Source organism: Schistocerca serialis, chromosome 1 (assembly GCF_023864345.2).
Source record: "Schistocerca serialis cubense isolate TAMUIC-IGC-003099 chromosome 1, iqSchSeri2.2, whole genome shotgun sequence".
NCBI classification, from domain to species: Eukaryota; Metazoa; Arthropoda; class Insecta; order Orthoptera; family Acrididae; genus Schistocerca; species Schistocerca serialis.
In genome coordinates this window covers 377,125,628-377,152,558 of record NC_064638.1, presented here as the reverse complement: position 1 = coordinate 377,152,558, position 26,931 = coordinate 377,125,628, and the positions used below count along the sequence as shown (strand labels likewise).

General features: G+C 40.0%; 1 protein-coding gene across 1 annotated transcript in view; it reads right to left on the bottom strand.

The window, feature by feature from the left end:
* The window catches only part of LOC126470892 (uncharacterized), a 124,439-nt gene that overhangs the window by 18,494 nt on the left and 79,014 nt on the right, over window positions 1-26,931 (bottom strand). The window contains exons 5-6 of the mRNA XM_050098920.1: window positions 12,868-13,004; window positions 9,080-9,118 (exon numbers count right to left, since the gene is read on the bottom strand). Coding sequence (XP_049954877.1) covers window positions 9,080-9,118; window positions 12,868-13,004 — 176 coding nt within the window. The remainder of the gene's footprint in view (window positions 1-9,079; window positions 9,119-12,867; window positions 13,005-26,931) is intronic.

Below are 26,931 nucleotides of genomic sequence, written 5' to 3'. Positions count from 1 at the left end.
ATGGACTACTCAGTTTGTATGTTTTGCTTATTTTCTTCATAGTTCCACACAACTTCTTCCTGTTTTCTCGATTGATCTGTGTTCAGTTTTTCAAGGCCTATCCACTGTAACTAAATCTGAGGGGGGTGCGATGGGGAGGTTCCCTTGTAAGGAATAATCTTATTTTGTGTTGCTGGATTTCATCAACTTGGATACTGGCACAACAAGAGATGAGATTAAGTTCTACACAGAATACGTTGACTCAGTTCACAAAATACAGTAGGCATTTCCCACCATACACAGACACAGGGGAGCAAGAAGAAGAAAATGTACCAGGTTTGATGCTTAATAAGGACATGAATTATCAACACTCCAGAAGATGAACAGCAAATGTAACTACTTTGGATAGCAATGCATGCATGATTTGGAACTTTCTGGGACATGCCTCATAATGGTGTTTGCAGGTTCTGTAAATATGTTCTTCTAATATTCCCTTGTTTTGATTTGAGCTTCCAAGGGTTCTGTAATGTTTGATTTTAGAATTATTATGTGGTACTGGTCTATCTGTAACTATGTATGTTCTGTCTACAATGTGTATGTCTGTATGTGTGCAAACAAACAAATATTCTAACATTAATTTTCTATCAATACCTTCACATTTTATGGAAATATGAGCTAGCTGTATGGTGTTAGCTAAAGGTAAATAAATTAAATTAAATGTGGGGGCTCCAGTTGGTGGAATCACCTTTGCAATGTACCTTACTAGATAACACCACGCCTGTTCCACATGATTCAGAACCAGCAGAATGTAGATTATTTGATTTGTCTGATGTCCTCACTCTCCAAACAGCTATGTTTTCACTGACATTATCATCTATGAAGATTAAGTTATGACATACTGCAGTATGGAAATTCAAACATAACCTTCATTACATCAGTAGAACATTTGTCCCTTGTGATGAATCCTTTGCTGAAGACATGCAAGAGTGTTGGTACACTCGCCATAATAGCCACCTATATGTCCACCACAACTTTCACATTCCAGTGTTTTTGAATGTAGTACAGTTTTGCACATTTTCCCCTCACCAGTCAGCAATGAAAATTAATTTTGGCACTGGAACATAACCCTGACCTTCTGTCGCAGAAGTAGTATGGAATAATTAAAATGAGTAAGTGCTATGTTAAGTATGGAGAGACGAGTAAGTTTTTGATGACGTTTGTATGGTCTCTGTATCACTTCATCTCTTACTTCCACACAATATTATACTGCTGGTTTCTCATGTTAGCTGGAAACTGTAGGACATGAGCCATACACTGGAATTCTTTTCTGTTTCTGATACTCTCTTGAAAAATACATATGGAACTGATGGTTGGAAAGTATTCTTTGTATAATGTGATTTACATTACCTTGTTGTCAGTCTGAATGAACTGTATAATAATAAGATAGCCACCATGAAATGCTCACGAACACAAAAATTATCTCCAAATGTTTAACCTACACTCAAAACTACTCGCACCAGGATAACACAGTTGGCAGCTGTAACACGTGGTACACATCTCTTTGCCTCTTTGCATCTTCCCACCACCTGCCTTCTTACATGCGTAGTGGACTAGTCCCAATACTATTGTTTATTACACCTCTGCAATTGAGCACTGCAGTTTGTGGCTGATATAAACTTGTAGATTTATGTTTTTGCTGCTGGGGCAAAGAGGAAAATTTATACAAAATAGTTGTAAAGGCACTACTGGAAAACTGAGATGGTGCCAACATAGACATTTTGGAAACTAACAGGTCCAACTTCCATGAAATTTTTACAGATGACGGGTGATCACAAAACAGTTGCAGAGATGTTTGCTTATTTTTTCTGGTTTTCTTTCTTTTATTGTTAAAAAGGCATGAAAACTATTTTTGCTTAAAAATCAAGTCACATACAAATTGTGAATTACCACAACAAGTTTGACTTCCATGACTGCTTAATTTTCTTTTCAAACTTGACATAGAATTTTTGAATGGACCCATAAATACAAGTTTCCAAAATTCATCTCCGTTCATACACTGAAGCACCAAAGAAACTGGTATAGGCATGCACATTCAAATAAAGAGATATGTAAACAGACACAATATGGTGCAGCAGTTGCCAATGCCTACAGAAGACAAATAACATCTGGCACAGTTAGATTGGTTACTGCTGGGAAAATGGCAGATTTTCAAGATTTAAGTGAGTTTGAACATGGTGTTATAGTTGGTGAATGAGCAATGGGACACACATCTCCAAGGTAGTGATGAAGTGGGGATTTTCCCCATACAACCATTTCATGAGTGTACTGTGAATATCAGGAATCAGTAAAACATCAAATCTCTGACACCACTGCAGCCGGAAAAAGATCCTGCAAGAAAGGGACCAATGACGACTGAAGAGAATTGTTCAACATGACATAAGTGCAACCCTCTTGAAAATTGGTGCAGATTTCAATGCTGAGCCATCAACAAGTGTCAGCATGCAAACCATTTGACGAAACATGATCGATATTGGCTTTCGGAGCCAAAGGCACACTAATGTAACATTGATGACTGCATGACACAAAGCTTTACGCCTCACCTGGGCCCGTCAACACCAGCATGGGACTGTTGATGGCTGGAAACGTGTTGCCTGGTCAGACAAGTCTCATTTCAAATTGTATCAAACAGATGGACATGTACAGGTATGGAGACAACCTCATGAAGTGCAGCTGGAGTGACATGGGATCTCTGATAGTCTAGATATGACTCTGAGAGGTAACACATATGTAAGCATCCTGTCTGATCACCTGCATGCATTCATCTCCATTGTGCAATCCGGCAGACTTGGGCAATTCCAGCAGGACAATATGACATCACACTCATCCAGAATTTCTAAAGAGTGGCTACAGGAACACTCTTCTGAGTTTAAACACTTCCTCTGGCCACCAGACTCCCCAGACATGGACATTAATGAGAATATCTGGGATGCCTTGCAATGTGCTGTTCAGAAGAGATCTCTAACCCCTCATACTCTTATGGATTTATGGACAGCCCTGCAGGATTCATGGTGTCAATTCCCTCCAGCACTACTTCATACATTAGTAGAGTCCATGTCACATTGTTTTGCGACACTTCTGCATGTTCACGGGGGCCCTACTTGGTGTTAGGCAGGTGTACCGGTTTCTTTGGCGCTTCAGTGTATGACAACAGTTTTAGATTTATAATGAACACTAGCAGACAAACCTGGAAGTGCTCAGGTATTCATTTTTGCAGTTTTATATTATAAATGGAAAAAAAAAATGAACGGAGTTTGTAGCATAATACTGAAAAAATTTCATTTCCATGTATTCGTGAAAACACCTTTGAAATTATGAAACAGTCATACAAAGAAATATACATTATGTACAAATGTATAAGTGCAGCTGCTTTAAGTGACCACAACATGATTTTGTAAACATTCTATGGCAACACATCTCCATAGCTCTATAGATGGTTATTGTCCTCGCCTAGAGCAATTTGTGCTTTGCGAGTGAAAGCTGTCAGAAGCACTGCCTATAGTTAACTCAACTATAGGAGTGATTTAGGTGTAAAGGGTAATTACAGAAAAACTTCATATGACATTTTTTCACCCATCTCAGTGTTCATGACATCACATCTCTTGAACTATGTGTTTTACAATGATGCAATTGTGCAGGTACATTCAGCAGGATGTGTGGCTACTGCATGCAAATTGTACTGTGAGTAGAGTTAGCAGCAATGAAGTAATAAATTAAAATGTACCTGATTTATATATTTAGATATAAGGAATAAACAATTGCAGTTCTGAATATTAAACAACAGTGCTGTGTTGTCACAAATGTAATTTTTTTACTGCACTTGAGTACTATTGAATTGGGAAATGTTTATGCCAATATTTGTGCCTTTATATCTTCTCTTGGTTATCATTTGAACAGCATGTTCCTTGTTTCTTCTTCATTCTTTCTTAGTTCTCACCTCCACTCAATCTATCATAAGTCTTCTTTTTTTCCTATTTGATATTTTTGCAGTAAAAAATTACTTCTTTTCTTATGTGCTCCTACTTCCTTTAGTCCTCTCATATATAATTAAATTACTGGTATTTATAATTTTGATGTGTTTAATTACCTTTCCTTAATTTTAATTTATCTCTTTTGTGCCATGTCGACATACAATTTGTTGCAATTGGCATACTGGACTTGTGTATAAAAATTGCAGTTTGATGATTATTGATTTTAAAAATTAATTAAAGAAACTAGATTGCTGATCACTGCTCAGAGTGCGAGGGAAGGTATGTTGTTGTTGTGGTCTTCAGTCCAGAGACTGGTTTGATGCAGCTCTCCGTGCTACCCTGTCCTGTGCAAGCTTCTTCATCTCCCAGTACCTACTGCAACCTACATCCTTCTGAATCTGTTTAGTGTATTCATCTCTTAGTCTCCCTCTACGATTTTTATCCTCCACACTGTCCTCCAATACTAAATTGGTGATCCCTTGATGCCTCAGAATATGCCCTACCAACCAATCCCTTCTTCTAGTCAAGTTGTACCACAAATTTCTCTTCTCCCCAATTCTATTCAATACCTCCTCATTAGTTATGTGATCTACCCATCTAATCTTCAGAATTCTTCTGTAGCACCACATTTCAAAAGCTTCTATTGTCTTCTTGTCTAAAATATTTATCGTCCACGTTTCACTTCCATACATGGCTACACTACACACAAATACTTTCAAATACAACTTCCTGACACTTAAATCTAGACTCAATGTTAACAAATTTCTCTTCTTCAGAAAGGCTTTCCTTGCCATTGCCAGTCTACATTTTATATCTCCTCTACTTTGACCATCATCAGTTATTTTGCTCCCCAAATAGCAAAACTCATTTACTACTTTAAGTGTCTCATTTCCTAATCTAATTCCCTCAGCATAACCTGATTTAATTCAACTACATTCCATTATCTTCATTTTGCTTTTGTTGATGTTCATCTCATATCTGCCTTTCAAGACACTGTCCCTTCTGTTCAGCTGCTCTTCCAGGTCCTTTGCTGTCTCTGATAGAATTACAATGTCATCGGCAAACCTCAAAGATTTTATTTCTTTTCCATGGATTTTAGTTCCAACTCTAAATTTTTCTTTTGTTTCCTTTACTACTTGCTCAATATACAGATTGAATAACATCGGGGATAGGCTACAACCCTGTCTCACTCCCTTCCCAACCACTGCTTACCTTTCTTGCCCCTCGAGTCTTATAACTGCCATCTGGTTTCTGTATAAATTGTAAATAGCCTTTCACTCCCTATATTTGACCCCTGCCACTTTCAGAATTTGAAAGAGGGTATTCCAGTCAACATTGTCAAAAGCCTTCTCTAAGTCTACAAATGCTATAAACGTAGGTTTGCCTTTCTTTAATCTATTTTCTAAGATAAGCCGTAGGGTCAGTATTGCCTCACGTGTTCCAACATTTCTACGGAATCCAAACTGGTCTTCCCCGAGGTCGGCTTCTACCAGTTTCGTCTGTAAGGAATTCATGTTAGTATTTTGCAGCCGTAGCTTATTAAACTGATAGTTTGGTAATTTTCACATCTGTCAACCCCTGCTTTCTTTGGGATTGGAATTATTATATTCTTCTTGAAGTCTGAAGGTATTTTGCCTGTCTCATACATCTTGCTCACTAGATGGTAGAGTTTTGTTAGGCCTGGCTCTCCCAAGGCTGTCAGTAGTTCTAATGAAATGTTGTCTAATCCCGGGGCGTTGTTTCGACTTAGGTCTTTCAGTACTCTGTCAGTCTCTTCACGCAGAATCATATCTCCTATTTCATCTTCATCTACATTCTCTTCCATTTCTATAATATTGTCCTCAAGAACATCGCCCTTGTATAGACCCTCTATATATTCCTTCCACCTTTCTGCTTTCCCTTCTTTGCTTAGAACTGGGTTTCCATCTGAGTTCTTGATAATCATGTAAGTGGTTCTCTTTTCTCCAAAGGTCTCTTTAATTTTCCTGTAGGTAGTATCTATCTTTAGTGATATGCACCTCCACATACTTACATTTGTCATCTAGCCATCCCTGCTTAGCCATTTTGCACTTCCTGTTGGTCTCATTTTTGAGACATTTGTATTCCTTTTTACCTGCTTCATTCATTGCATTTTTGTATTTTCTCCTTTCATCAATTAAATTCAATATCTCCTCTGGTACCCAAGGATTTCTACTAGCCCTCGTCTTTTTACCTACTTGATCCTCTGCTACCTTCACTATTTCCTCTCTCAAAGCTACCCATTCTTCTTCTACTATATTTCTTTCCCCCATTCTTGTCAGTCATTCTCTAATGCTCTCCCTGAAGCTCTCTACAACCTCTGGTTCTTTCAGTTTACCCAGGTCCCCTCTCCTTGCATTCTCACCTTTTTGCAGCCTCCTCAGTTTTAATCTACAGTTCATAACCAATAGATTGTGGTCAGAGTCCACATCTGCCCCTGGAAATGTCTTGCAATTTAAAACCTGGTTCCTGAATCTCTGTCTTACCATTATATAATCTATCTGAGACCTTCCAGTATCTCCAGGCTTCTTCCATGCATACAATCTTCTTTCATGATTTTTGAACCAGGTGTTAGCTATAATTAAGTTATGCTCTGTGCAAAATTCTACCAGACGGCTTCCTCTTTCATTCCTTACTCCCATTCCATATTCACCTACTACATTTCCTTCTCTTCCTTTTCCTACTATCGAGTTCCAGTCTCCCATGACTATTAAATTTTCATCTCCCTTCCATACCTGAATAATTTCTTTTATCTCATCATACATTCCATCAATCTCTTCGTCATCTACAGAGGGAGTTGGCATATAAACTTGTACTACTGTGGTAGGGGTGGGCTTCGTATCTATTTTGTCCACAATAATGCATTCACTACTCTGTTTGTAGTAGCTTCCCGCACTCCTATTTTTTTATTCATTATTAAACCTACTCATGCATTACCCCTATTTGATTTTGTATTAATAACCCTGTATTCACCTGACCAGAAGTCTTGTTCCTCCTGCCATCAAACTTCACTAATTCCCACTATATCTAACTTTAACCTATCCATTTCCCTTTTCAAATTTTCTAACCTACCTGCCGCATTAAGGTGTCTGACATTCCACGCTCTGATCCATAGAATGCCAGTTTTCTTTCTCCTAACAACGTCCTCCTGAGTAGTCCATGCCCGGAGATCCGAATGGGGGACTATTTTACCTCCGAAATATTTTACCCAAGAGGACACCATCATCATTTAACCATACAGTAAAGCTGCATGTCCTTGAGAAAAATGATGGCTGTAGTTTCCTCTTGCTTTGAGCCGTTTGCAGTACCAGCACAGCAAAGGCTGTTTTGGTTAGTGTTACAAGGCCAGATCAGTCAATCATCCAGACTGTTGTCCTCACAACTACTGAAAAGGCTGCTGCCCCTCTTCAGGAACCACACGTTTGTTGGCCTCTCAACAGATACCCCTCCATTGTCATTGCACCTACGGTATGGCTATCTGTATCACTCAGGCATGCAAGCCCCTCCACCAATGGCAAGGTCCATGGTTCATGGAGGGTGGAGGGGGGGGGGGGGGGGGAAGGTAAGTACTAGTTAAGTAAGTTCTTTAATCTTCTATAATCTTTAGTGGCTTTACAAAAGAGTCTGAGTCTGTAAGTCATTATACTCTGTGTTTCAAATAAATAACAAGGGTGGTGCTGTACAGTGACTGAATATAGGTCTATACCCAGAAAATCAAAAATGAGTTTTAATTTTTGGACTGTGGGCCTACACATGTAGAGAAATAAGTGCTAGATAGGAGGGTTATTCATTTTTGTACCAGTGGCTCATAATATAACACTAATGTCTACTTTGGCCTGTTCGTAGGCACACACAGTGTTGAACAGTGTCATAAATGATGAATATAATGCAATAATTTGTCTTCACATAGTTAGCCTAGACTTGGATGTTTAGGGAATTCAGATGATGCAATTCATAGCTAAACAGCACGGAATCATGCCAGTTTGTGTGCAAATATGAGTGTATAAAGTAAGCAAATAATATCACAATCTTGAAGTTAAATCTAGAAAGAAAGAATTTATATTTGTATGTAATGAACAGTTAGCAAATAAGAGAACAATGAAGATACTATGAACGAAAAATAACAAAGGTTTCATAAATATAGTATAGAATTATTTTCTAAACCCCAACAATAGATACGAGATAATATCCAGAGGAAAAGAAGCAAATAAAGTAGCTTGGAAACAATATAAATACTGTAAAACTGTCCGATTATGTATGTCTCTAGCCCGGATACACTCATCACATGCTTTTAAAATCCTGTAAGGTCATAGCTATTTATAATAAAACTGACTTGCATTATATATGACAAATGTGAGTTTGCTAAAATTAAACTGTTTCAGTATACATATGTTATAAGAAGACAAGGTGAAAATTTGTAATGACATTGCCTCATGCTGTATTAAGTTACTGTACTGAGCAAATAGTTATATGGCAGAAAAAGGCATTACTCCATTGGCAAGGACTGTCAAGATATTTGGCACAGGGCTGTTATTCCTCAGTTACAGAATGAAAGAAAAGTAATTTAAGAATTTCCAGCATGATGCTGTAAATTGTAGCTGTCATATTGTTTCATTACGAGTAACTCTACTAATTGTTTCAATTTCAATGAATCTTCCAAACACAACAATTTAAACTGTACATTATCAAAAATAATATATTTTATTTCATGAATACTGTGTAAGTGTAACAAGATAAAACATCTCTTGAAGGATAATTTGATTATACTAAAATTGTAAGAAATGCTTTTGTGTATTCTTACTAATCATTTTTAGTATGGCTTCAGACTGATGAAGGAGTTTTTTAAACAGTCTCACATTTTGCTTTTTGGTACAGTAATGCCACAGGGACACATAATAAATGTGGGGAACATAAGTTAAATTGCATGTTTTTGTAATAATATTGACTATACTTTTAGAACCTAACTTTTTAGGTGTCAGTCAGTCTACTGAAAAAAGATCAAAAATTTTCTCAATCAGTTTATTTAATATAAAGAATTTAGTACATTTTCTTACCCAATCCAGCTTTTTCAGAAGACAGTGGTAGTAGAAAGACTGAAATAAATGAAGAAAATGGTTATTATTTTCATTTTATAGACAGTCATGTGAAATGATTCAGTTTTTTAAATATTCAGTATCTGTGTGAGAACAGTGAGCCTTGTGAAATAATGGTAATTGACTTCTACTAGTGCTATTATATAGGATGACTAATAATGTGAAATTGTGTAAACAAATACATGCATGTGAAACAACTGTGGAATAGTTGCAGTGACTATTCAGGGTTGTCACAAGTTTCTCCAAGTGAAATTCCCTGATATTTCCCTGATTTCCAGACAAATTTTAGCATTTTTCCCTGACAAATTTTGAGATAAAAAAAAAGTGTAAGGACTTCTGTATTTCTCCCTTGTTTGCACAAAAATCTTAATGGCTAACATTAACATCTTTCGTAATGAATTGTTTTTAGATGGAGAAAGCAAGTCGAATGGTCTACGTGTTTCATTAAAAACACTGTCCTTATTTTATTTCAATAAAATGAAACACATTTGGTGACAAAACAATATTTCTTTGCAGTCATAAGACGTATTTGAAATACCTTCACTATTTTCAGAAATAACCTCATAAGAAATTAGACCTCTTGAAAGAAGAGTATAAGGCAGGGAACAGTTGTGTAAACCAGCACTATAGCTGACCACCAATAAAATGTTGGTTCTACTATGTTAGTTATTGTTGGTTATTACCTGCTGTGTTATGTCTATTATTTTACAGGTATTGTGTGATGTTTCTTACAAGAAATATATGAGAACACAGCATAGAAACCACCAGTGACTGCCACAATTTTCTTCTTCTTATTGTCTACATCTTCTAATATATAAACTACTTTCGAAGTGCCAAAACGTATTAAATAAATAAAATATTTATAAGAAGCTGCACTGTACAATGCACTTTGGTGAGACAGTCTCAATACCTGAAATCCATCCCCCATGGCTTCTGGCCTTCCGAGGAGCACCGCAATCCTGGGTCCATGGATAAACCATGAAAATCTATTGCATTATGCCACACACAAACAGAGCCAGCCCGCGGACAGATTAGTGAGAGTAGATTCCATTGGCAGGGCCTGCACATTAGTGGAAACAATGGGCTTCAGATCGGCAGGCCCTATCTGTTAGAGATACCTGCAGAAATGGCCTGCTATTGTGGCCTGTCATGGAAATCCACTCATGTGGACAGCTATTCACTTGTTACAGACACCATTTTAATGAAATGAGACTGTGGTGATGAATCCATGCAGCAGATAACTTGCACAAATACTTTGAGAATCAATTATAATAAGGATAGGTATCAACTCACTGTATAGATGATCGATGAGCTGCAGACAGGCACATAAAGAAGACAATCACGCTCTCAGAATTAAATTTTTGCCTATAGCCTTTGTCAGAAAATGAGAGCACACACACATTCACACAATCAGTCAGACACAACTCATTGATGTATGACCACCATCTCTGGCTGCTGTGCCGACAATCTCTCAGAATCAGATCCAAACTAACAACACCTCATGCCTACCTGCCTCTTTTTTGGCAGCTGCTAGGCTAGCAGCAAATAGTGGTGGCTGACTGCAAACTGAGGGGAGAGGTAGGAAGGAGTGAAGCAGTAGGAAAGAGGGAGTAAGGAAGCAGCGGGCATATTGAGCTGCACCCAACCAGTGACGATGTATGACATCTCAGTATAAATAAACCATTTCATCTACTGAGACAAAAACAATATTTTTCCAGTGTTTTTTGTCAAATGTCTCTGATATTTCCATAATTTCCCTAAAACATTTGAAATTCCCTGATTTCCAGAACTTGTGGCAACCCTGATAGTCTATAAAAATACACTGATAGTAAAATTACAAAATGAAATCTATTTACATAAACTCAGAGGGTGCATAAAAATATGGAAACAGCAGAACAGAACACATTACCATGCCTAATACAGTGTAAGAAAGATTGCCATTCAAATCAGCTTCCAGTCATCTCCGAGTGGATGGATACAAGTTCTGTAGGGCTTTCAAGGGGATCTTATACAATTCTTCCTGCAAAATAGTGGAAAGTCAGGTAACAATGCTGGAGATGGATTGTGGTCATGCACCTTCTCTCCAAAGCAGACCACAAAGACTCAATGATATTGCTGTCCAATAACTGTAGTTACCAGGTGAGATGCACCAATTTATCCTCATGCTCACAAAACCAGTCCTGTGTGATATGAGCTGTGTGAACAGGGGCCCTGCTGCCTTGGAACGCAGCATCACCATTGGGGTAACAACCATTGTGTCATGGGATGGACCGGATCACCCAAAGTGTTCACATAATTGGTGGCTTTAATGTGACCTCGCAAGGTAACAATGGAACCTATGGAATAATATGATACGGCTGTCCAAATCATCACTGAATGGGCAAGTAAACTTAGCCAGAGGTTGGAATCAGTATGAAACAAGACTCATCTGGCCAAATGACCTCGTTTTATTGATCTTATAATTAAATGTTTCCCTGAGACATTTAAGTCTCTTTATTGTCTACGATAATGATCAAACTAGAAGAAATGAGTTAAAATTTGTGCTGTGATCAGGACTCGAACCCAGGTCTTCTTGCTTGCTAGGCAGAAATGCTAACCATTACACCACCACAACACACCGTTGTGCGTGTGTGTACAATGATTTTTACAGCTGTCAACCTCATATTTTTTTGTCAGAATCCTCTTCAGTGAATGTCTGTCATGATCACACAACACACACTATGTCTGCATTGACTTATCCTATTCCGCAGTATGTGGTATGAATCTTCAATATGGTGCCTCTTGAAACACCAAGCACTTCATCTACCTTGGCTAGGGAAGCACCCACCATATGAGCACCAACATTTTGTCAACATTTGAAGTCAGTTAGCTCTGACATGATGCACTCGCAACTACAAGGGACACTATGATAATGATGGAAACTGAAAAAATGAATTAAAATTTGTGCTCCAACTGAGACTCAAACCCAGGTCTTGTTACTTATTAGGCAGAAATGCTGACCATTACACCACCGTAGCACTATGGCCAACATTGTTGCAAGGACTACCCAAGTCAAGTGCCCTTCCCAACACAAAATTCAACTCTTATCTTCAGCTTATTTTCGCCCTAAATTGTCACAATTGCCAGGGCTCTCTGGCTTTGGAATAGCACCGCAGTGTTGGACATAGAGGGGAAGTCCTGTACCTCATGTGATCTTATAGATCTTGCTATTTCAATACCAGGGAGCCCAGGCAATAGTGACAATTTAGGGGGAAAATAAGCTGAAGATAAGAGTTGAATTTTGTGTTGGGAAGGGCACTTGACTTGGGTAGTCCATGCAACAATGTTCATCCCAATGCTTCAGTGGTGCAATGGTCAGCATTTCGGCCTAGTAAGCAAGGAGACCTGGGTTTTGAGTCCTAGCTGCAGCACAAATTTTAATTCATTTCTTCAGCTTCCATCATTGTCATAGATAAAGATGAGACTTAAATGTCTTGGGGAAAATTTAATTATAAGATCTACAAAGGACACTGTTTTGCCCATGACTGACACTTGCAAGGTGCTGTTTGTGGTGAAATACAACAGTACAACCTATGTTAAAGCTAGCATTTTTTGTGGTGTTTCCATGTCTTTGTCCAACTCCTGCATGTATGTGTGTGAGACTTTCAGGAAATATAGAACATAAACAATCTCAAAAATAATTACAAAGTCTTATTCAGTGTTGCATAGCATAAACATTTATAACAAATAATTTTGCGACCCACACTTACCATGTGAGCATGGTGCTTATGTCCTGGTGAATGTGTTGTCTCTTCTGAGGAGGCTGTATCAGGTACTGTTTCCAACCTGATTGTTGCAGCATTGGGTGCCTCCTTTTGAATCACAAATATGTCTTTAGTTGGTGGAGCTGTAATGAAAGCAAGTTTCAGTGTTGTATAGTATTAAAAAATAAAAAGAATTACTCAAGTCCAATTTCAAAACTAAGAAGATTTATCTTAACAAATACTCCATTGTGGCTTGACTACTATCTATTTTCTAGTAAAAGGACTATAATTGTCTTATCTCAGAAGACTGACTTTATAATTCATTTATCTTTTGTTAATAACACAGTTCTAGTTTATCTTTTGTTGCTGGGGAACTGCAGCCTGAGTAGTTCATAATCTTTAAGATATGTCCTAGCAAATGAACTGGAGCACTGTTTTAGACAATTTTCCCCAATTTGTCTGTTTTATTTGTGGTTTAATCTCTAAGTGCTGCTTCTCTTACCATCTTGATAAACAAGAATAACTCAATATGTATTTCTAGTAGGTTTAAAAACTTTTACAAAACAAGGCACTCTTTTAAAAAATTGTTAAGCTTTTGAAAACAAAATTATATGCACATTTCCTAAGAATCAACTTAAGCATACCATAATTATTTCTTTCATATAAACAAACATAGTACCATTGAGTTTTATATTGTATTTTTCACTCCTGCTATACCACCTGCTAGTTCATTGGGAACTAGTGAGTGTAATAATTACATTCATTTGCTTCAATATATATGAGTGTTAGAAGCGTGTGTTTGTCTTTAATGGGAGTATTTGCAAAATGCTTCTGCATTGACACCAGTGGTAAGATTTCCTGCCAGTATCAGTACAAGTTGTGATTTGGTACTCGCATGCACACACTAATGAAAAAATAAAGTCATAGCCAGAAGTAGCATACCCTTCCACATTTATAGCAATGCTGACTTCTACCATACACGTTATAAGATGCCAAAAGCATTGAAAAATCATGGTTTTAGTATCCCTGCCAATGGATATCAAGATGGCTGCAAAGGAGCTGGCATGGTTATCACAGCGTAATAGTACGGGGCACTGCCTTGGAGGACATGAGTGAAGTGTGGCCAGGGCAGAGCCAGTGACTGAGATGTTTACCTGCTGGTGGCAATAGGCATGGATTGGCAGTTTTTACGCTGATTTCAACTATTGTGTACCAGTCTCTCATCTCATGCCATGCTCTGTCTTCTACAAGCTTGTGACAGCTGTCTGCATAGCCCAGGTTTGTGTTCATCTCCAGGCTTCAGCTGTACCCAGTATTTGGACTCGCTGCTCCCCTGTAGATTGACTCACACTTTGAGTTTCATCCCCTCTTCCAGGAGTCAGCTCACAGCTTGTTGTCAAGCTACTGTTGACTTGTATTGCATACATTTGTGCCAACAGTGGCAATTCACAACACACTGTCACATCTTGTATGGATACTAAAGTGGTGATGCAAATCCACTTAACAACATCACAGTGATGTTTAGGACTGGGGTAGGAGATGCACACAATTCTGACAGTGCACATAATATGACTGACATCACATCAAAAGCGATGTATGTCCTCTAAGTCTATAAGATAACTGCAGTGAACATTTCATAGATATGTCTTATACATCTACAACTCCTAGCTAATATTTTATGTTGTTTCCACGGAGGTGCATAAACACAAAAACAGAGAGGAACAGGTGTAATATGTGAACAGACAGAAGGTATATTACTGTGGTATTTAAATGGAAAAGAGGAAAGGATGTTATTTTGAGAATTGGTGATGGATGTCAGCTGAAACTGATAGCAGTGAGATATATTGGGAAAATTTGAGCATGTATTGAAAGGATAGCCTAATGGTAAATGGAGATGGTGTTTGTCACAAGACAAGAAAATAAAAGCCACCACAGAAATTGAAACTGCAAGAGAGATTGTCTTGGCAAGACTCTGTATATAAAAGATGGGCATAAACTTTTAACTGGAACCTTCTACCAATAACAAGACTCACCTTCAGAGGTAACTGAAAACTGTAAAGAAAACCTAATTTCACTACTGCGTAAGTTCCCCAATCTGACAATTATCACTGGGGGAGACTTTTGACATCAAACAATCAATTTGGAAAATTACAATTTTGCAAGTGGGGAACAAAATATTATTAAATTCATTCTCTGAGAACCACGTAGAACAGACTTTTGGGAAGCCCACTAATGATGGAAATATATTGGATCTAATAGCAACAAACAGACCTGACCTCTTTGAGGATGTTGACATAGAAACTGATATCAGTAACCATGAGACAGTTGAGGTAATAATGATTACTAACATACAAATGGCAACTAAAACAAGTAGAATGATTTATATTTTCTGAAGTTTAGATAGATAGGCAGTAGTGTTGTACCTCAATAAGGAACTTGAAACAGTTCTGGACAGGAACATGAAAAAGACATGTGGCTCAATTTTAGAAGAATAGTTGACCATGTACTTGATAGTCATGTGTATAGCAGAACAATTCATAATGGAAGGGACCCTCCATTGTATACAGTCAGTGTAAAGAAACTTCCAAAGAAACAGAGACTACTGCATAACAGGTGTAAAACAAACAGGTAGAGATAGAGAGATGCTTAATGAAATGTGTTAGACTGTCAAGAGGGCAATATGTGAAACCTCCAGCAACTACCTTAGCAGAATATTATCAAACTGTCTCTCAAAAACCAAACAAATTCTGGTCATATTTAATGATTGTTAATGGTTCCTAAGTTAGTGCCCAGAACCCAAGGACGAGACAGAGGCTGAAATTAACAGTAGCAAATCAAAAGCAGAAGGGCTAAACTTGGTTTTCAAAGGTTCCTATACAAATGGAGATCCTGGAGTATTGCCCCAAAGGTAACTGTCACACCACTGCAAAGAAGAGTGATTGTTGAGAAATATGTGAACTCACTGAAACTGAACAAAATACAGTACCAGGACCAGACAAAATCCCTGCAGCTTCCATATTAATTGATGGCTGAGATAGCCTCTCTTTTAAATATAAACTGTTTATGTCCTTGAACAAAAACAGTTCCAGCAGTTGGAAGAATGCACTGGTCATACCTCCTCCATGCCAAATAGCAAGAATTGTTGAAACACTGATCATGTGAAACTCAACATGCACTTTTCTCACACAACATACTGAAAGCCATGGATCACAGCAGTCAGGTAGATGTAGCATTTCTCAATTTCTGAAAAGTATTTGACTTGCCACCACATGCTCCCTTATTACCAAAAGTACAATTGTATTAGATATGAAATGAAATTTATGACTGGACTGAGGATTTTTTGGTAGGGAGGATGCAACATGTTATCTTGGATGGAGAGTCATCGATAGATGTAGAAGTAACTTTGAGTGTGTGCCATGGAAGTGTGTTGTATTGGGACCTTTGCTGTTCATATTTTTAATGACCTTACAGACAATATTAACTCAGACTTTTTGCAGATGATGCAGTCATCTATAATGAAGTATTGCAAGATAAAAAACTGCACATATATTCAGTGAGATCCTAATAAGATTTCAAAATGGTACAGAGATGGACAACTTGCTTTAATTGTTAAGAAATGTAAAATTGTGCTGTCTGTATAACAAAAAGAGATAGTATCCTGTGACTATTGTATCAATGAGTCACAATTAGAATTGATCAGCTCATACAAACACTTGGGTGTAGCATTTTGTGGGGATATAAAATTGAACAGTTATATAGGCTTAAGTGTAGGTAAAGCAGGCAGCAGATTTCAGTTTATCTGTAAAATACTAGGGAAATCCACATGACCCATCCTAGAATACTGCTCAAGTGTGTGGGACCTGTACCAAGTAGGACTAACAGGGGGTAAAGGAAGTATACAGAGAACAGCAGCATGAATGGTCACATGTTTGTTTGACCCATGGGAAAAAGTCACAGAAATGGTGAAGAAACTGAACAAGCAGACTCTTGAAGATAAAGATGGACTATCCCAAGAAAACCTACTTACAAAGTTTTGAGAAGCAGCTTCAAACATTGACTCTAGAAATAAGCTACAATTCCCTACATATAGCTTCCATAGAGATTGTGAATACAAGCTTACATTAATTATAGTGTACACAGATGTATTTAAACAATAATTCTTTGAGTGTTCCATTTGTGAATTGAGAGAGAAAAAGCGCTAATAACTTCTGTCATGCACTCCACAGTGATTTACTGAGTGTGGATGTAATTGTAACTCACAGGGCACCCACTCCCTTCAGTGGGCATTGAAAGCCATCAGCACCACCATCACCGCCGCCAGCCAGCCACTGTTACAACTCGTCTGTTTCTCTGCCTCTGCTACTGTGGGATTCAGCTGCCAAAAACAGGCATGGCTGCAAATCTGCTATGCAGGATGTCCATGCAGGTGCCCCCCCCCCCCCCCCCTAGCACCATGCTGAGTCAGGATTCAGTATGGTCATCTTTTTATGTGGCTGCCAGTAGCCATTCAGTCCTTTTGTCTTTACTCATAATACTGTGCACTTATCATGTACAAAACTCTTCACTGTTATACTGAATTATTCTTTTGGCTTGTTCTTGGACAAACCAGTGACACTTGCATCAAAATTGGACTGTAAATACATACTAAAACAATGAAAATACAAAAAAATGATGCACCCCAAATGAATTATCTGAACGGGACGGAAAGAGCCTTCAGCCTGGAATCTCATTGACTGGAGAAGAACTGTCTTTAGTGATGAGTAATGCTTTGAACTGAACCCCAATGACCAGCACAGATGTCTTTGTAGATGCCCCAGGCAGCAAGTGGGATATCAACCTGACTGTCGCCCATTTTTACAGCCTGAAAACCAAGAGTGATGATCTGGGATGCCATTTCTTTCCATAGCAGGATCCCTTTGATCCATGGCATCCTTACAGCACAGTGGTACATCACGGATGTTCTGCACCTTGTTTTGTTGCTCTTCATGGCACGCCATCCAAGGCTTACATTTCAGCAAAATTTTGCCAGCCCAAACATAGCAAGAGTTTCTACCGCTTGTCTTCATGCTTGTCAAACCCTATTTTTGCCAGAAAGGTCACGGGATTTCTCATCGGTCAAGAACATTTGGAACATTATGGACAGGGTACTACAACGCTCTCAGAAATTTCTGACCGAGCGAGGTGGCGCAGTGGTTTGCACGTTGGACTCACATTCGGGAGGACGACTGTTCAAAACCATGTCTGGCCATCCAGGTTTAGGTTTTCTGTGATATCCCTAAATTGCCCAAGCCAATGCTGGGATGGTTCCTTTGGAAGAGCACAGCCAATTGCCTCACCCATCCTTGATGTAATCTGAGCTTGTGCTCCGTCTCTAATGACATCGATGTCGACAGGATGTTAAACCGATTCTTCCTTTCCGTACAGAATTCTGACAATTTAATGTGTCAATTGGACAGGAGTTGGCATGATATTCCTTAGGAGGACATCTAACAACCCTATCATTCAGCGCCAAGCTGAATAACTGCTTATGTTAGGGCCAGAGGTAGACCGATGCATTATTGACTTGCTCAGTTTGTAAAGTTCTTTGACTTGAATATATCACGCAATTTTTCTGAAACTGGAATCATTTGTTTATCTGTGCATGTACAACAAACATATCTATCACTTCTCGTTCCATTCAGATAATTCCTTTGTGGTGTATCCTTCTTTTGGTGACAATTGTGGTCAAACCTAGTGTCACACTTTGTGAACATGGATCCAGAGCAGCGTCAGCCACTATCAGATGGTTGTTTATCAACAATTAGTACAGTCAACAAAGGAAAATTAGTGTAAAAATCGTGCAGTCACAAATTTTTTGCACAGTGCAAGGAGCGAGTGTCTTGAACAACATACTAAAAATCCTGAACATTGGGGTGTGAGTGTTGGGGTGGGGCAGGGGTTACTTTTATATGTTTTTCTCGAATAACTTGAAATTAATGGCTTCTATGGAAAATATTTTCCAGCACAAAATTAGACTATGTTAAATTCCTTACAAAGAATGTTTCCTGTAGGACGAATAGTTTCCACATTGAAGGGAATGGAAAAAAGGGAAGATTATCAGAAATATTGTTTTAATGGTATAAAATTAATGCTCATCTTTGAATGAAGTTGGTTAAAAACAACTATTAAATGTGCGGACCATGTCTAAGTGTAGTAGAGATATATTAAGGGATAAATTGTCTTCTGGGGGTGTAACAGATTGAAGGGGGGAGTTGTGTGGGGTACAAGTGCAAGGGAAGGTAGGTTTGCGGATTGTGTTCATGTACTTCTCTCCTTCAAAAACCTGCAAAAGGAGAGAGGAGGTGATTCCTCACTCCATCTACCCCACTACGTCACCAGAAGCAACTACAGAGTGTTTCACAAAGTTACACTGATTTTCTTCAGTGCACCTTATCAATCACTGACAATGCACTGCAGGCGCATGCCCATGTGTGTTCATTTTCCACAGAATGTGTTAATACCAACTACATGGAATGCAGACACACACCAATAATATTAACACAAGTAAAGCATACACCTATGCTCACTGTTATAGACTTCTACATGGGAAATTGATTCTTAGTCGCCTTGTGCAGCAGCTGTAGTGTTCTCCTGGGAAAGGTGACTGCTTGATTTTGATTTGGCAGACAGATTACACCTACCCAGCATTTCCTGTCCTTATCTGAGTAGACAAAATAACTTCACTGAGCTTATGTTACTATAGTGGAGTTATTTTCAGTTTACTAAATGAGTGCACATGTTAACTAAGCCTGTGTGTAAAGTATGTTCTTGTAAACAATGACTGAGAAGTGTTAAGTTCTATAATTTCCTGTGTGTTTTATTTGTAATTGTGTTGTCAGTGACCTATGTAGTGTTGGTTGGAAAGGGATGTCGCATCTTGCTGCTGTCTGTCATTGACAGCTTATTGTAATGTCATGTAATTATGATGCAGTGTGATGTGGTGGCTTAATGAATGACTAGAAAATTACTGCACTTCTATCATCTCTTCCATTCAGGAATTACTGACACTGCTAGAGTGAGCTGCACTGAATGGAGCCACTTACAACATATCCACAATATATCTTCCAAAACAGGTGTGAATATGTCTGCTGGAATGGGGCTGACCATGTTCAAGTCTAGAACAGTAATTTGATGCAAGGCATTGCTTGAATTATATTGAAGTATATCAAGTTTCATAACAGCTAGGTGACCTACATCTGATACAGAAGGATGCAATTTATGCCTCTGGGCCTCTTCAGATGTCCCAAGAGCTGAGATTGGGATGATGCATTTGTTACCTCTCAAGGAGCAAAAAGTATTCCGGATGGTGACATTGGAGACAATGAAATCGACATCGTTGAATACATATTGACAGCATGTTACACTTGCAACAGACTCTTCAATGTGGTGAACAGTTGATAGCTCCTGCTGTTCAAATTTTTTATTAATAGCTCGCTTAACAACTGCAAATAAGTCCTCACTTAATAAACTCAAAATAACACCACTCTATAAACATAAGCTCAGTGAAGTTATTTTGTCTATTCACATAAGAGAGCTGGACAGAAAATGCTGTGGAGATATAGTATCTTTGTAAAGTGAATTTGAATAGCACTCGTTAGGTGGTGGTGGTGGGGGGGGGGGGGGGGGGGTGCCTTTCCTAGAAGAACACTAGAGCTGCTGTACAGGGTGACTGAGAATCAGTTTCCCTCCAGCAGTGTAGAACAATATGCAGGGATTTACCTACATTCTGTTCATATGCGTTTCATGTATTAGTGTTATTAGCAGCTTATATTTGCGTCCCACATAGCATTAACACATTTTGTGGAAAATAAACATCACCCATGCCTGTGTCATACTGCATCACCAGTGATTCATAGGGTGGGCTGCAGAGGGTTGGTTTCACTTTGTGAAACCCCCTGTAGTTGCTTCTTGTGACATAGTGGGGTAGATGGAGTGGGGAATTACCTACCTGACCTTCCTGATCTTTGTTTGTAGTCCTATGAAGGAGGGAATGAACACAATCCAGTGACCTACCTTTCCTAATACTTGTACCCCCTCCCTCCCCCCTCCCTTCACCCTGTTTCACCCCGGAACACAATTTATCCTTTAATACGGCTCTACTGCACTTAGATATGGTACACACATTTAATGTTTGTATTTAACCGACTGCACTTAAAGATTTTATATGTACTGTTAAAACAGTATTTTTAATAATCTGTGATTTTTCCACATTCTTCAATGCAGAATCTATAGTGCGAGAGAAAAAATGAATAGGACTATTTTTTGCAGGGAATTTAATGTAGTTTACTTTTTTACTGGGAAATATTTTCGCTAGATACTCAGATTTCGAGTTATTCGATAAAAACATAAAAAAGTGACCTTTAAACTCTCTCACCCACCCACCCACCCACCCAACCAACACTCACACAGTAAGGAGTTTTGATATGCTGTTTAGGACACTCGCTCCTAGCACTGTGCTAAAATTTGCAACTACACGATTTTTCCCTCTAATAGGCTTTTCTTGGTCTTTGTTGACAGAGTTAAATTGTTGCAACAGCTGTTGGAAGAACAGAAGCGGTAGGAAGCCGTCTTGGTCAAATTGCTTTCCAAACAGACGCCTGGGTATCTGCCAGTGCTCCCGCCGTATGATGAAATAGCTGAAGTGATATGCGTACGAGACGCGATTCGGGCAACATTTCGCCGCATTTTGAGGAAACAGATCTACATCCACATCCACATCTACATCTACATAAACAATCCACCGTATAGCACGTGGTGGATGGTATCCCGTTCCTCTCCTGTTCCACTCGGAAATAGAGCGAGGGACAAACGGCTGTCTATACGCCTTTGCATGAGCCCTAATTTCACGTATCTTATCTTCGTGGTCCTTACGCGCAACTTATGTTGAAGACAGTAGAATAATTCAGCAGTCAGCTTCATATGCAGGTTCTCTAAATTTTGTTAATAGTGTTCTTCAAAAAGAAAGTCCCCTTCCCTCCAGGGATTCACATTTGACTTCCTGAAGCATATCCGTAACACTTGCTTGTAGTTCATACCTACCAGTAACAAATCTAGCAGCCCGCCTCTCGAAGTGCTTCGACGCCTTCTATTGATCCAACCTGGTACGGATCCCAAACACTCGAGCAATCCTCAAGAATAGGTCTCACTAGCGTCCTATATGCGGTCTCCTTTACAGGCCAATAACCCAAGCCGACCATTCGCCTTTCCAACCACAATACTCACATGCTCGTTCCATTTCACGTCGCTTTGCAACGTTATGACGTGACTGTGTCAAGCAGGAACATTGTGGGTTTTCTTTTCCTACTCATCCGCATTAAAGTATATTTTTCTACATTTAGAACTATCTGCCAGTCATCACACCACCTACACTACTGGCCATTAAAATTGCTACACCACGAAGATGACGTGCTACAGACGCGAAATTTAACCGACAGGAAGAAGATGCTGTGATATGCAAATGATTAGCTTTTCAGATCATTCACACAAGGTTGGCACCGGTGGCGACACCTACAACGTGCTGACATGATGAAAGTTTCCAACCGATTTCTCATACACATACAGCAGTTGACCGGCGTTGCCTGGTGAAACGTTGTTGTGATGCCTCGTGTAAGGAGGAGAAATGCGTACCATCACGTTTCCGACTATGATAAAGATCGGATTGTAGCCTAACGCGATAGCGCTTTATCGTATCGCGACATTGTTGCTCGCGTTGGTCGAGATCCAATGACTGTTAGCAGAATATGGAATCTGTGGGTTCAGGAGTGTAATACGGAACGCCGTGCTGGATCACAACGGCCTCGTATCACTAGCAGTCGAGATGACAGGCATCTTATCCGCATGGCTGTAACGGATCGTGCAGCCACGTCTCGATCCCTGAGTCAACAGACGGAGACGTTTGCAAGACAACAACCATCTGCAGGAACAGTTCGACGACGTTTGCAGCAGCATGGACTATCAGCTCGGAGACCGTGGCTGCGGTTACCCTTGACGCTGCATTACAGACAGGAGCGCCTGCGATGGTGTACTCAACGACGAATCTGGGTGCACGAATGGCAAAACGTCATTTTTTTCGGATGAATTCAGGTTCCGTTTACAGCATCATGATGGTCGCATCCGTGTTTGGCGACATCGCGGTGAACGCACATTGGAAGCGAGTATTTGTCATCGCCATACTGTCGTATCACCCGGCGTGATGGTATGGGGTGCCATTGGTTGCACGTCTCGGTCACCTCTTGTTCGCATTGACGGCACTTTGAACAGTGGACGTTACATTTCAGATGTGTTACGACCCGTGGCTCTACCCTTCATTCGATCCCTGTGAAACCCTGCATTTCAGCAGGATAATGCACGACCGCATGTTGCAGGTCCTGTACGGGCCTTTCAACTGGCTCGTCACAATGTGCCAGTCACTACCTTGATGAACTGTGGTATCGTGTTGAAGTTGCATGGGCAGCTGTACCTGAACACGCCATCCAAGCTCTGTTTGACTCAATGCCCAGGTGTATCAACGCCGTTATTACGGCCAGAGGTGGTTGTTCTGGGTAATGATTTCTCAGGATCTATGCACCCAAATTGCGTGAAAATGTAATCACATGTCAGTTCTAGTATAATATATTTGTCCAACGAGTACCCGTTTATCATCTGCATTTCTTCTTGTTGTAGCAATTTTAATGGCCAGTAGTGTAGTAACTTGGCCTAAGTCATCTTGTATCCTCCTACAGTCACTCAACTTCGTCACATTGCTGTACACCAGATGCATGTAAATTTAGAACTGTTAAATAGATCTTTTTGTCTTGGATTCCTCGCCAGTCATATCGACTTCTTTGCAAACTTGGCTCAGATCGCTTTTGATGAAACGCGTGATCTCTCTTAAATGCTCATTTTCACTGGCATTGTCATATGGTATCATGACGGATGGAATTCTAGCAATGTCGAAAACAGCCTAGCCAGTCATACCGCGCTGGTCGGCTGAGTTACAGGGGCCCAGTAGACAGGAGAAAGTTGGTGATTGAAATTTCCTGAGAAGGTCCTACTGCAACGAAAAACGCGTTTGTTTTAATCATTGCCACCCAAGTGACATATCATGTCCGTGGCACTGTCTCCCTTATTTCGCGGCCGGCCGAGATGTCCGAGCGGTTCTAGGCGCTTCAGTCTGGAACCGCGCGACCGCTACGGTTGCAGGTTCGAATCCTGCCTCGGGCATGGATGTGTGTGATGTCCTTAGGTTAGTCGGTTTAAGTGGTTCTAAGTTCTAGGGGACTGATGACCTCAGAAGTTAAGTCCCTTAGTGCTCAGAGCCATTTGAACCTTATTTCGCGATAGTGAAAAACGAGCAGCATTTCTTCCAACTTTTTCGATGTTCTCCATCAAACTCTTCTGATGCAGATCCCACACTGCACAGCAATACTCCGTAAGGGGGTGGACAAGCGTGTAGTAAGCAGTCTCTATGGTAGACCTACTGAACTTTCTAAGTGTTCTGCCAGTAAATCGCAATCTTTGGTTTGCTCTACCCACAACATCATCTATGTGACCGTTCCAGTAGAAGTTATTCAGAATTGCAATCCTTAAATATTTAATTGAGTTTACAGCCTATATATTAGTGTGATTTATGGTGTAACCGAAATTTAGCGGATTTCTTTAGTACTCATCTGAATGACTACACACTTTTCAGTATGTGGAGTCAATTGCCGCTTTTCGCACTATACAGTCATCTTGTCTAAATCATTTTGCAATTGATTTTGATCATCTGATGACTTTACAAGACGGTAAACTATTGGATCACCTCCAAACAGCCTAAGAGTGTTGCTCTGATTGTCTGCTATGTCGTTTATGCAGATCAGGAACAGCAGGGGACCTATAACACTTCCTTGGGGAACGCCAGATACCACTTCTGTTTTACTCGATGACTTTCCGTCATTCACAACAAACTGTGACGTTTCTGACAGAAAATCGCGAATCCACTCTCACAACTGAAGCGATACTCTATACGCAGGGGTCTCCAAACTACGGCCCGTGGGCCGAAAGCGGCCCGCGAGAGCCGTCAACCCTGCCCGAGTTAGCTGGCCGGACATCCCCGGTATCCGGCCCGCCAAGTATTTGAGGTGGTACCTCTACTGCCAACAATTGAGTTTCGAGGCCTATCGCGACCAATACACCGCGACATTGTCGGAGCTCTATCTTTACAAAGCGGGTCATGGTTAAGCTTTTGGCTATCCACAATAAACAGACAGACCATTCTCCGTTCGTTTCAGTGCTAGCTATTCCCGTAATCTTATATTTTTGCGATTTCATCTTTCCTTTAGCCTTACATTACGGTGATCATGGAGTGCTAGGGTGCTTTAATCCCACTAGGTAGATCTTGGCCCTTATGACTTCGTTGAGGAGTCAATGTGGCCCGCGGACTAAAAAGTTTGGAGACCCCTGCTCTATAGGTACGCAATGTGATTAGAAGAAGCTTGTGAGGAACAGCATCGAAAGTCTTCTGGAAATCTAAAAATATGGACTCAACTTGACAGCCATTATCGACAGCTTTCATTACTTCGTGAGAATAAGAGCTAGTTGTGTTTCACAAGAACAATATTTTCTGAATCCGTGCCGACTATCTCTCAACAAATAGTTTTGGCTCAAATGGCTCTAAGCACTATGGGACTTAACATCTGAGGTCATTAGTCCCCTAGACTTAGAAGTAACTAATCTAAGGACATCACACACATCCATGCCCGAGGCAGTATTCCAACCTGCGACCGTAGCAACAGCGCGGTTCAGGACTGAAGCGCCTAGAAAGGCTCGGCCACAGCGGCCGGCTCAAATCGTTTCTTGGAGGTAATTCATGATGTTCGAACACAGTGAATGTTCCAAAATCCTAATGCAAATCGACGTTAATGATACTGGTCTGTAACTTAGCGGATTATTCCTATTTCCTTTTTTGGGTATTGGTATGACTTGTGCAACCTTTCAGTTTTTAGGTACGGACCTTCCGACGAGGATGCGGTTGTACATGATTGTTAAGTATGGAGCTACTGTATCAGCATATTCTGAGAGGAACCTGATTGGTATGCATTCTGCACCGGAGGCCTTGCCTTTATTAAGTGATTTAAGCTGCTTCGCTACACGAAGGATATCTGCTTCTCAGTTGGCAGCTGTTCTAGATTCGAATTCTGGAATATTTACTTCGTCTTTTTTGGTGAAGGAGTTTCGGAAAGTTACTCATGTTTGCATTAATTCTTGATTGCATTTCTGGCATATTTACTTCATCTTCTGTGGTGAAGGAGTTACGTCCGCCAGTGCCTCATCTCCTATCTCCCAAATTCCACAGTAGGTCTCTCGCACACCTTTCAAGACTAGCACTCCTGGAAGAAAGGGTATTGCGAAGACATGACTTAGCCACAGCTTCGGGCACTGTTTCTAGAATGAATTTTTCAGTCTGTAGTGAAGTGTGTGCTGATATGAAACGTCCTAGTGAAACTTTCTAGCCCTGCAAGCTATGCAGGAGAACTTCTGTGACGTTTGGGAGGTAGGAGACGAGGCACTGGCGGAAACAAAGCTTTGAGGACTGGTCATAAATCGTGCTCGGGTATCTCAGTTGGTAGAGCACTTCCATACGAAAGGCAAAGGTCTCAGATTCAAATCCTTGTCCGGTCCACAGCTTTAGTCTCCCTGGAAGTTTCGTAAATGTGACCGGACTGAAGCAAACACAAGTTCACCTTATTAATATGCTGCCAGAGCAAAACTAGTGCATCCTTTGAGAGGTTTCCAATTCATTCAAGATTTATTGTTGCAACAGTGCATATGGAGTACATGAAATGATTACATTTACAAATCAGTAGAACAAGCAGTTCTGAGGTACCAGGTTTCGACTCATGTTAGTACGTGGTGTAGCCGTTACAGGAGGCAATGCAGGCAGTGACTCTGGCATCCAGTCGACTGTACAGATGGCGAATACTGTCCGGGACGGGTTACGCCACGCCTGCTCGACCTGTTCACGTAGTTCTGTAAGAGTAGTTGGCTGACAAGTGGCGCGAGTCATTTCTC